The sequence below is a fragment of the Gadus macrocephalus genome, chromosome 20 (genome assembly GCF_031168955.1).
Source record: "Gadus macrocephalus chromosome 20, ASM3116895v1".
In the NCBI taxonomy this organism is placed as follows: domain Eukaryota; kingdom Metazoa; phylum Chordata; class Actinopteri; order Gadiformes; family Gadidae; genus Gadus; species Gadus macrocephalus.
The window spans coordinates 18,366,008-18,378,850 of record NC_082401.1 but is presented as its reverse complement, the minus strand read 5'-3'; the positions used below and the strand labels follow the sequence as shown (position 1 = coordinate 18,378,850).

Genomic DNA, 12,843 nt, shown 5'->3' with positions numbered 1-12,843 from the left:
CAACCCCTCTCTGTCGCCCTCTCGGCTCATCAGCCGTGATCACCCCCAGTGGATCTAGAAGAGCTGCATCACAACATGCATATGCCACACGTCGCTCTGAGGCAGTGTCAGCGCATGAGGTGACAGATTCAACTGCATACGGATGTCCCCGAGGGGGGGGGGGGGGGGGGGGGGGGGGGGGGGGGGGGGGGGGGGCGCTGTGGCAGCTAGGATTAGGAGGGAATCAGTCTCACACCCACTACAAGGGAGCCACAGCTCCCGGGTCCAAATGTTTATGCGTGTGCGCTGCACAAAACGGCTTTGAATGTGTTGCACTTTCAAAGGGGTGCGAGTGCGCACTCACCCGGGCTCGTCTCATTTGGAGCTCAACCAGCGTGGCGCAACCGACGGTAAGCGCGTTGCCTTTTCGGTTTGAATCCCAGCCTCGTTAATCAAAGGCCCTGGCCCGGGGTCCTAGTGGATTACACCGGGGCTGAACCGGAAGAGTGCAGAGAGGACCCACCGTACAATAGAGTTGACACGCAAGAGGGTTATGAGGAGAAATCCACGAGGAAATATATGCAGCTATACATAATAGTCCATAATAATCTCCATATTCTGAGGAATGTAACACGGGAACCTCACATTGGGAGCAAATTAAGCAATGAAGCTGTATATTTTTTCAATCATGTCTATAGTGCTGGGGAGCATTGGAATAAATCATTGATAAATCCTCTGCCTCCCGCTAATAACAGGTAAAGGATACCACTCAACGACAACAATCAATAACCTCGAATGCTCCTCCCCTGGCCTACGGGACCATTAGACCGGACAGCAGCCGGGCTGTGGAATGGTGCTTTAGTCGACCCCTCTGCTCCTCTCTCAGAGCGGCGGTCTCTACACCAAGGACCAGACCCCCCCCCCTCCACATACCGAACGTGTCCTTGATGTTCTTCACCAGCGAGGTCTTCTTCAGGCTGTTCTTGCGCTCCACGTAGTTGGAGGGCACGTAGCCCGTCTGGTTGGAGCTGTTGCGCACCCTCCACCAGGTCTTGGAGTCGTCCAGGAGGTGGAGCCGCTCGCTCTTATGGATGTCCAGCTCCTGCTCCTGCTGGGCGGTGTAGTCCCACTTGGCTACAACTATCACCTCCTCCGTCATCTTTCATGGAGTCCCCCCCCCCACCCTGCGGAGGCGGAAGGGAAAGATGGAGGTTGAGTCAAAGGAGTCAGAGGAGTCAGCTGGTGAAAGTTGATGAGCGATGAGAAGTAAAAACAACAAAAAAGGAGGCTGGCTCGAAAGCACAACCTTCGAGAGCAACGCTCTCTCAGCGGTCTAATATGCCTCGGAGAGATCCGGGTTAGAGTCCGATATGTGGTCCTACGTTATACATCATTCCCTTTCAACCCACTTTACTGTCTCGCTCCGTTCTCCTGTCACTGAAGGAAGGAAAAGCCCGTCAAACAGAAATACAAAGACGTTCAAACACAGGATTGGTACTGGTGGTGAAACTCCCAAATGATATTCCTTAAGAATGGCTTTGTCCCTTTAAATCCTGCATTGGATCTGGATCTTTTCTTTATGTACTCCATACCAGCATAAAGCCCGACCACATCGGTACCCATTGGGAAACTGCCCAGGTCATCACCGGGCTCCGCCGGCTCCGACTGAGGCCTAATCCAATAGTCGGTTTAGGGCACCACTTCAATTACACGTTAAGTGCCCGTGTGCGACGCGGTGTCATTACCCTTAAATCGGAGTTAAGCCATCATCGCGGTGTGAAAAACCCTTATTACCACAGCTGGCGTGCACCGCTAAAGCGCTGAAGTGTGCAAGTTTAGCCTACGCAGAGTTTCAGCTTAACAGCTTCGGTACCACACCACGAAGAGAACCTACCACCGCCGGTGCTGTTCCACATTGCATCGGCCTCGATTTCAAATATGAAGACAGACAAGATCGTACGTACGGTGTGTACAGTGGCCATTAGTTTGGAGGGAAGACAGAGGGATTACATGCTCTAGTTCACTAGGCCTGAGACGAAGGGCTGCACCTTAACCCCCCCCCGTGTGTGTGTGTGTGTGTGTGTGTGTGTGTGTGTGTGTGTGTGTGTGTGTGTGTGTGTGTACATATTTTCTGAAAGAATCTGCACCACTAATAAAGAGGAACGCAGCGCGCCATCTATGAAGCACGTCAAGCATCCCGGCAGACCAGTCTATGTTTAGAACAGCCAAACATTCATCGATGCTCACTGACAAAACAAAAGGATAAATTCAATTATAAAGGACGTGAGGAAAACAAGCGTGGAAAATGGGAGTGACTAGCATCTACTCGAGAGCAAGCCAGACATTCAAGCATTTTAGAAATAGCCGCGGTGCAGACAGCTGATGCAGAACCAGCTTTTTCAACCGCAACCATGATCGGGAGCCAGCTGTTGAGCTAAGCTGCAATTTGGACAAATGTCCGGCCTGCTCCCTGAATATTTTCCAGCCCTAAAGCATCGCCTTGGCCTAAATTGACAGCTAAATAGACCATACGTCTAATCAGTCTAAACTAGGCTGCAATTACTATAGTCAAGACATGCGCTCTCTGAGACACGCACGTTGGCTCCAGCTTTAGCCGTTTATAAATTATAATAATAATAATAATAAAGAACCGAAAACAGAACGTGACCCGAGACTAACCGCCGTGTTCGCTAAGCTTCCTCCCCGCTAGCCAGGAGGGATAAGATTGGGCGGTGTTTTAAGTGAGGGTGTGGGAGGGTTTGTTGGAGTTGTCCAGACGGGAACAAACAGAAGCACAAATTGACCTTGCCACAGAGGCACATTGAGGCTGCGTGGGGAAGGCAGATTTAAAGTCTCAGTACCGTCCGTTTAAATGTGCTCCTTAATGAGAAGGCAGAGGGCAGATACTGCGGCACCGCAGAGGCGAATGATGACTTATGAGAAGGGTCGCCACACAAATGACTGTAGATATATAAAAAAAAAAGATCCCATTACCGCCAGAGAGATGGATATCCTGTGTGCAGACTATCTTTCATCAAAGGCAAATGGGAGCATTCGGGCCCACAGGAGAGACGGTTCTTCATAATCCCCAACAGAAGATATTCGATTCCCCTTCCATTAAACCAATGCCACAGATAGAAGTCTAGCCAAGGAGAAGGGCGGCCATTATTAAATCAGCTTGTGTCGCAACATTACATTCACATGAAGGCCAAATCCGGTTGATGGCGTACTAGACACGAGCATCGCAGAAATGTCTTCCTTCACATATCCACCATCCCCCAGCGCCAAAAGGAGAAACCTGTCACAGTTTGCATTGTCTAAACACTGCTATGTGCCTCTACTTGCCAACCCTGAAGCTGTCAAACTGGATTTTCTTTACAGGCACAGACGGCAGAGAGGCGCTGATGGAAAGGACGGAGTTGTACAATGGACTAATCAAAGAAGCTGTCCAACTTAATGGTGTCCTTCTTTGCATGCCGGGTCCGTAGACCATCCCCTCCAATTTATTCCATTGAAGTGGAAGGACAAGGCGGGATAACGAGTGGTTTCCTTGTGAATTACACAGGTGGGAAGTATCCAGGTAGCGGGAGCGATAGGAATGAAGTGATTTATGGAGCCCGGTTGAGGAGTGACGTAATGCTGTTAAGTCTTCCGGATGACAGTTGGTATGTGAGCGTGTTGTGGCCTTTCTCTGCCTCTGGGCCAGGAGAGATTCAGTCAAATTCTTTTGGTGAGCTCGGTGTACTCTGAAGGAAGGAGACATCGAGTTTGAATTCTTGGAGAAATAGCTTACACTAGATAAATATGATAGACAAACCCCATAACGTGGCAAAGGCTTTGCACGGATTTGAGCTCAAAATCTGCAACTTTGGATAGGTTCATCCCTGATGGATACCTGACAAAAACAAATTTAAAGTATGAATACACTTTCAGACAATAACTAAATTAACTTTGGTCAGAGGGATCCAAGACCACCCAGAAATTAACCCTGGGTGATCTGGTTTTTCAATGAGTCTTTGATAAATTCGTAACCTTTTATTTTTTCTTCTTTGTTCAAGCATCTCCCAGCTACTGGTCTTCAACTGGCCAACTGACCTGCTTCCTAACCGGTTCCCCGTTGTAGATCCTTCTCCCTGTATTCAGCACCATTTTCTGTTTCCTTGACAACGTTTCAAATCATTAGATAGAAGGATGAGGATGCCACTTGGAATCATATCCATCTTCTATGATGGTCACACACAAACACACACACACACATACCGTGCCCAGTAATCAATGAAAGCAGCCCACACGGGACATTTATTGGACTAAGAGCACATCACTCCAAATGAATGGATGTCCTTGGGTTTGTCAGTGGGGATTTTTTTTCAATAAAGTTGCATTATTTTTAATTAATTCTGGGCTTGGCGGTCCCTCACTTTGCTTTCACTCCAAATAAGAACTGTTGCGAGTCTGCGTATACCCACACAAACACAGGACAGAAAGGGGTATAGAGGAGAAGGGTCTTGAGAGTTCACGTTCCCCCCTGACCCCTCATTCCTCCACTGAGGATCAAAGGAGGGGAAAAGGACTGACAGACTGCTGAGCATGGCTTTGCCAGCACTTCTCAATGCCCCTCCAATGAAGAGGTGGAGCAGGAGGTGGAGAAGTAGGGGGGCCTCAGTGGTTCTATTATCCCGCTGACACAAAAGCAAAAAAGGAAATAAAAGGGGATTATATTCAAAAAAGAAAAGAAAGTTATTGTCAAAAGCTTCCCAATGTTTGCCATCTTGTCTGAGACAGAAGACAGATCAGCCATAACAAGAAGAGGAGTTTCCACCCTCCCTTCCCACCCCCACCCACTGGCTCGAGTTGTTAGCATTGCTTGCTTCCTACTTACAACACTGCCGATTTACCCCCTACAAGCTGTAAGTGTTTGAGGCATTTGAATGCATCCTGAATATACAAGAGCTTTAAAGGCGCAGCAGATCCGGGCGCGATGCTTACAACGCAGTCGACTGAGCGGTGTGTGATCGGAGCACTGATGTGGACAGGCCATATGAAGCCCCTTCAGTATCCTGCTGAAGCTTCTCACCCTGCTCTCTCAAAATAAGCAAGCAAGCGTTGGTGGTGAAGAGACAATTGATGCTCTTCACACACAGGGAATATTAATAACTACTGGGGAGGCAGCTGCGTTCGAGCCATAGAAAATGCTTGGATAACATATTCGGTTACAGATAAAAAACACTGGTGTAATTGGTCACAGGTGGCATCAAAACTGCATGTCTGTGTGTAGATCATGCACACACACACACACACACACACACACACACACACACACACACACACACACACACACACACACACACACACACACACACACACACACACACACACACACACACACACACACACACACACACACACACACACACACACACAGCTCATCTTTGGTGAGGTTGGTGGTCGGCCCATCCTCTTCAGTTGGTGACGAGAGAATGGCTACCATGCGTGCGGAAGCTATCAAAGAGACGCAGGATGAAACAGACCTGGGACTACCACTCGGGGAGGTCTCAACCCCCAGCTCCACACTTCAAGAAGACCCTTCATTAAGAATCCCAAATAGTGAGATGGAGTGGGGATGAGTACAGCTATCGACAGACTCTCCGGACCACAGGACTAGAGCCAAGCTCCATTGTACTGTCACGTGTGTGCATGTGTGTGTGCTTGTGTGTGTAGAAGAGGGTAACGCCCCCTAACACAATTTTCGGATGGACTCACTCGGAACCAAATGGACCGGTGACTGGCATTTCTGATGCCAGTCAATGGCATCAGTTCCACTTTTTTGCGGTTACAAGTCTGACATTCTGAAACCGAGGACCAAAATAAAGCCAAACAGAATATCATTAGAGTCGACCTTAATCCAGTCTCACAAATCAGACTTTAGATGAATAACTAAAGTCTGATGGCAGACTAGCGCAAATTTTTCTGGTTTCTGGTTCAGGCTGTGGAGTCTCCCTCCAGTAGTTCTGCTACCACACTCCTGGATCCCAGATCACCCATAATAACCCAAGCACATTACCATTATACCAGCCCAGCACATTAATATACGATTAGCATGTTACTCAGCACCAAGTCTCATTCAAACAAGGAATGAGGAACATGTGGTATCCTCTTCTTTCTTGAGTCTTTCCTTACCCCCCACAGTCACTCTTTCAAGGCAATTTCCCACACACCGCTTCCATTTTTTGCCATGAGCTCATTCGTCATTGTTGAACAGTTTCTATGATGACGGGTGGCTCATACTCCACTGTTGAGGTTATCCCTGAAGAATCTGACCTCCATCCTTACTGCTGACCTTAGAATGTTCTTTAGGCTACTCTTTAAATTGTAAATAACTTCCACTATCTACATTCATTCCTCCTTTAAAAGCATTTTGGCTTGGTGATCCATCTATCTGACCTTTGACCCACTATCATGCCCTAATCAACCAGTAAAGACGGGTGATAAACAGCTTTACCATTGGTCGTTGGGCAGGCTGACCCACAGTTGAACTTAGGCAGCAGGCCTCTTGAAACTCTATTGCATTTTATTGCTTTAACCCAGGCCTACCTTTATTTCCTTAGCTGTTGTTTGTGTACCAACAAGAGTGCCAGTGCATGTGACAGAATGGCACCAAACTCTTTCTTGCTGTATTCTCTCATGCCCACAGTTGCTTATATTATTGCTTACACATTTCTGGCCTACTTACTTTTTTTATCCATTTCCACTGCACGCACACACACACACATTTGTCTTTGGTTTATTAAAGCAAAGGAAAACAAAAACCCTTCTTAAAGTCTCTTCCCAGTGTGCATCATGCCTCATTACCATAGCTTTGTTGTTATTTTTACTACCCTTTCTCCTTCCAAAAAAAGCGACGCGTGGTGTGAGAATTGCCTCCTCCTTCACCTCCTTGGGTGACATTCTGCTATCCTGGTCCCATGGCACCACTTCTTCGGGTGCTGTAATGTGTAGGACGACAAAAGGTACTGAAAACACAGTTTTGATGCACAGCGATGTTTGTTCACGGCCGCCTGGAGGAGCCAGGGAAAAACTGTGTGTGTGTGTGTGTGTGTGTGTGTGTGTGTGCTAATGCAATGGGAAATCAGGGTCATATCCAGGGCAAAGGAGAGAGCGAGCGAGAGCAAAAGATGGATAACATTGAGGAATATCTTGGTGCAGATTACTCTAGAAATGTTGCTCAATAGTACATTAAATTATTTTCAACTTTGACGATTCTCAACAGTTTTAACTATAGTATGTGGCGTGCTATTCAAAGGTTATTGAGATCCCGTAGATATTATTTGGCCCATCCCAGTAAAGAGCTGGAAGAAAAGCAATCAATCAACCTAATTGCCACAACTCTTATAACCAATAATTCATAATTGCTCAAGACAATGTGAACGTGGGCCTGACAGTATATTGCTATAATCATTCTACAGCCAAAAACCTCAAGCCTCTTCCGGCATCTGTGTTTATCTGCTGCGTCTGACGATCGACCCCACGGGAAGACAGCAGGCAGTTGTATTATTATGCTTTCTATTAATAGACAAACTCGTATGGCTTTTGAAGAAACCCAGAAGTGGGAGCTGAACATGGCAGGAAAAACAAAGGAGGAAACCGGAGGAGGTTGATTACTGGGAAAATGACCCAGTAGACAGAGACGACATAGTCAAATATAGTAGGCCATACTAAGAAAATCAACTTGAGCCTCAGATTCCCTATTTATGTCTAATTCATCTCATCATGGCCCGAAAAGATAAAACAAACCGATTTGGTGTGTGCAGGCTCCCCACACACACGCACTGCTGCGAAGATAAACCCTGGGGTGAAGTATGAATGAATTCATTATCATTTATAAGATTGGTATGCATGCGTAATGTTTACTGCACGCGCGTGTGTGCGACTGTGCATGAACAGCAACAAACAGCCAGGGGCATGTTGGTAACTTTCTTCCGTGGCTTAGGTTTATCGTAAACAAAAACGCGATGTACACCACCACGGCAAACAAAAAGGAGACGCCGATGGCGTCCGGAAGCAGCAGCACAACAACACTCGCTCCTGCTGTATTTCGCCCCCCCAGTAAAGACCACCAACAGCAGCGGCCAACTATTCCCCTCTCGACTACGGGGAGATGCACCTCGTCTTCTGTGGTGGGGGGCGCTGCTTGCGTCTCCTCATGCCCTCTACGCTCCTGAATTATTCTCTTTGATCAGCCGCAACCTGGTGGCGGATGATCCACCCCCCCCCCCCCCCCCCCCCCCCCCTCCTACACCCCCCCCCAGAGAGCACCGGCTGCTCAGGAGAGCCGGCAGAGGGACCGTGGGGGGCGTGCTCCGCAGGGTTGGCTCTTCAGACCTGTTGGACGTCTCCGTTTCCCTCCCATCATGTATCACAGCCCAACCCCCCCCCCCCCCCCCCCCCGGGACACGTTGAACATGCTGTTGTGTTGCATAGATTACATAAGGATTTGAAAATAGCCGTTTGTTTTTTCTGGCCTGCGTGATAAGCAGGAGTCTTCGTCGGAGGGGAGGTTGCGATTTTTTTTCGTTTGTGACAAACAAACAATAACAACCCCAAAAAGTCGTTGTCATCGTCAAAGCGCTAATGCAGTTCAACCATGGCAATGTGTTTGTACGTTGGCGTTTCTAACCGACAATTCAATGTAGAAGGAGAGGTGGCAGAGCTGCCATCTGGACTCCCTGCTGCCATTATAATCCGCTGATCAACGTGCCAAACTGACTCCAAACTATAACTTTATGACCGATAGCATGAAACCACACTTTCTGATCGCCGCCTCGCCACTGTACGTCATTGGACTATGGACTCCCGGCTTGACACGCTCTGATACACACACACACACACCCATGTCCATACAGGGATTTAATGTCGGTTGCTTTCTCCGTGGTTCTGACATGCAGCAGGGTAAATGATGGCACCTCCACAATGCTTCACACACACACACACACACACACACACACACACACACACACACACACACACACACACACACACACACACACACACACACACACACACACACACACACACACACACACACACACACACACACACACACACACACACAGTTGAGGGCTGCCAAGTTAAATAGCAGGCATTTGTACTTTGGCCAGGAGCATAAAAATGCTAAATATTTTGACCGGATTCGTGCCATTTCCGTTGCTCTTCGGCGCCAGATATTGCCTCTCATCCTTCCTCCGCCCAAATGTTCCTAAGGCTCAGCTCTGTCCAAGATTTGTTCATCATTCTGGTGGTGCAATGCTATTGTATGCTCTGATAATCAGAGGAAAAATACCATGTGTGGTTTATATTGATTAACATAGATGCAAATGTTTCAAATGGTAGTAGGCTACAGAACCAAGTCACATAATGGCTTAAAAAAATTCAGTGTTCAGTGTTTGAAGGATGCCTTTTAATTTGGGATATAAAAGGTTTGATTTTTAATAAAGCATTTCTACTAAGCATGAAGGTTTCCTGCAGAAAAGGGATTTGTTCATGGTGGATTTTCGAATTGTAGCCCAGATGGTCGGTTTGACTAGACAAACTGCTTCTCAGAGACGAACCATCACTGATCTCATCTGCTCATCTGAACACAGTCCTTCTCACACAAGACTTTTTCCTCACAAGAAAAATGTGATCCATGATATAGCTCACAGAGATGTTTTTAAAGTCCGACCTATTCAAGTGCTAAAGTTCACAGCCTTCACCACAGGGTGTGTGTGTGCGTCTGTCTCTCTCTCTCTCTCTCTCTCTCTGTGTCTGTGTCGTCTCGGCTCATTGAGCATTTGACCCCTTGACCTTGTTTTTCACCTTGTGAAAATGAGGTGCGCACGTGCACGGGCAGTGCACACACAAGTTTCAAGAGCAGTCTTGGATTAATTTATAGAAGACTTGTCAAGCTTTGAGCACGCTTCCTTGAGTCACACCTGCCATTTTTGTTCACTCACTCTCTGCAGGGCCTGCTCACATAGGCTGTAATTACAGTTGTGATTGGAAACAGGTGGCGCAACTGCACTCTGTGACCTCCGGCTGCATCCGCAAATCACCCCATGCTCAGAGGCCTCCTTGCCGAATCCCATCCCAACCGTGTATGCGATCGTCAGGTCATCCGTCTCTCTCGCCAGACGAAAGTAAGACTCAGTAGCACATTACGGTCAAGTCAAAGTCGAGGTCACCGTCTGGAGGACACCAGCTACTCCTCGTGTAACCCTCAATTAGTTGAGTGAGAGGAACACAGGTCCAATCCCTAGTGGATCACATAAGCATCGAAAAAGTTGTTATTTTGATCCATCTCAGAAACACTATGTGGATAGAATCAACACCCCCATAATAATGTTTGGTCATTGAAAGCCACGCATCTCTCTCGGTTGATTGCCCGATTTGTGAACAATAACTAAATTAGGCTATTCGATTCAATCGGTCTTCGCTCATCTTCAACCCTTTGTATCATGTTATCCATATAAATATAAGGTTGAAGAGGCCAGTTCTTAATGGTACAATAAACGTGCCCGTCAATGTTCTGGGCAGCTAGGCATGTCTGTGTTGTGACAGTCAGGCTAAAGGGGAAATGGTCCGGTTAATTCATCCATTATAGCATGAAGGGTCAACCTGAAGCGCATGCCAAGACAACAGTGTAACAACAATAAATAAACAACCTAAATCTCTTTGTAATTTGTGGAGAACGTAGCATATATTTTAGCACTAACAATTTCTGCTACTTAGGAGTGAACTCCTAAACAAAAGGGTCAAAGAATAAACAACATCTAAGCTGATGTTGCAGTTATGTACAATAATTACGATGCAGGGAGAAGATTTTGCTGAGCTGGCCATTTACAGGCAAGGTGAAGTCTCCTTTAGGATTGAGTGCTGCTAACAATATTCAGACTAATTGAGGGATGCAGTAAGCTCTTTCTCAACAACACACAGAAGCCTGTGGTCCTCCTGAACTTGTGTCCACAAGTTCATCTCCCCCTCGGAGAAGGTATTGGGTTTCCACCCGAGGCCCATCTCACTTCAGAGCCCAACATTGCCGATATCCTTCTGTGTAACCTGAACCCAGGGCTGGCATACCCACTTAGAGCTGGTAACAGACAGCCAATGACCCCTAATTACTATTTAATGGGCCCTTTCAGATAGGTCTCCGAGTGTGTTTATGAATTATTGGAGGTTCTTTGTTTTCCGCGACATTGTGTTTGTTAAGTGTGTAACTATGGGCGTTGTGCCCCAGAGTCTTTCCCGACAAACCAATTGTTCAGATCTACTGAAGCTTTCCAAGATGAATTCTCTTTGGGACTTATAAGTCCACTCCTTCAACCTTCTTGCTCTCGCAATCCACCCATTTCCCACGCATGCATTGCCCCGGTCAGCCTTCCTATGTGGTGGGGGTGGGGGGGCTCTGTCCACTGTGGCCAAGCTTTGGTGGGAAAGACGACACGAGGTAGCTGTACAAGAGTTCAACCAACAAAGCCTCATTGGTTACACCAATGGCCGACATAAACAGGCCCGGCCTTGATAGAAACCCACGTGTTTAAACCATGCCCAATAACTCGCATCAGGGGCCATATGCATAGAAATCTGCGTATAGGGTCCGCGCCAATGAATGATCATGATCAAGTTGTAAATCTGTGAACGTAGAGATTTTGGAACAGTGCTTAGCACAACGCCACAGGGTTTTCTGTCTCAGGACATCGAATTGTCCTAAGAGTGTGCGCAAGTGAACGAGTCCACCCCCATCCACTCCAATCATTTACCAAACATGGTTCTAGGGACGCCAATTATTACCTGGAATCTCTATTAACTCATTGCTCATTTAGGATCATACGTGTTTGTTCTATTCATTTTAAATACCAAGGGAAACTAAAATAATCTGCAGAGGCGGCGAAAAAGTTACTTTCCGGGAATAACATTTTGCCACTGCAAATCGAGCTTTAATGATGGCCTGTTCGACTGCAATGTAGGGTAAACAAATGTAGGGCTAAGGCTGGCGGATTGAATCAAACATGCCTTTCTATTTCTAATAATGTATTTTTATGTTCCCTCTCTCTTCCTTTCGCTCACGGTGTTGCCATGTCACACTACCTTCCTACACTGAATATTAGTTTTGTATAGGGTGCTTAGATATACGCGTAGTCTCAAATGCTTGTCCACACATCTGGAATTCTGTGTGGAAAGCCGAAAGCGCATGTCTCATGGGGCATCTCTCTGTGCAGCACGGCTTCTTCATCTGGCCCCTGATGTTGAAATGGGGTACCTTATATGCCTGGGACAATAGGACAATAGGACAATAGTGGAGCGGAGGCTTTGTCAGTGTATAGTGTGGAGTGTATGTAGAGAAGAGATGAAACACACACTGAGACATCTCAGCGTCCCTGGTGTTGTTTTCCATCTCGGCATCCCAGAGTAGGATTAGGCCTGGTGCCCACTGGTGACGCAGGGCCAGCAGACCTAACAGACTGTCGGTTCAGTCGCCTGTCATGAAGTGAGAACATGAAGACTGAACACAGGGTGGGGGATAGTTATATTTATATAATTGTGTGAGCGAGTGAGTGACTGAGGGACGGAGTGACTTTGTAGTGCAATTGAACGCGGGACAGGAGCCCTGAATGTGTTGTGCATTTGCTTAACCACGAGTCTGGCTGAACGCCTCTACAGTCATGTAAAGGGGATATGACAACAATAGGAATGGAGAGACGGATACTTGTTTCACATACTACAGGGCTGTCTGAATAGGTTGTGATTAAGCGTAAATTGAAATCCTTCTTCGTCCCCAGAAGAGCAAATCCTCTTTTGAACCCACTCTTCCGGGGTCAGAGGTTCCTGCTG

General features: G+C 47.1%; 1 protein-coding gene across 1 annotated transcript; it reads right to left on the bottom strand.

Moving 5' to 3' along the window:
- Positions 1 to 2,047, bottom strand: LOC132448694 (cytoplasmic protein NCK2-like). The gene has a single exon (XM_060040178.1). It carries the CDS (start codon positions 1,136 to 1,138, stop codon positions 791 to 793), a length of 348 nt encoding a protein of 115 aa, XP_059896161.1. The 5' UTR covers positions 1,139 to 2,047; the 3' UTR covers positions 1 to 790.
- Positions 2,048 to 12,843: the final 10,796 nt, after the last annotated feature.

What these genes read in the sequence shown, in the direction of transcription:
- LOC132448694 (XM_060040178.1), bottom strand. Translation starts at nt 1,138, where the DNA reads ATGACGGAGGAGGTGATAGTTGTAGCCAAGTGGGACTACACCGCCCAG.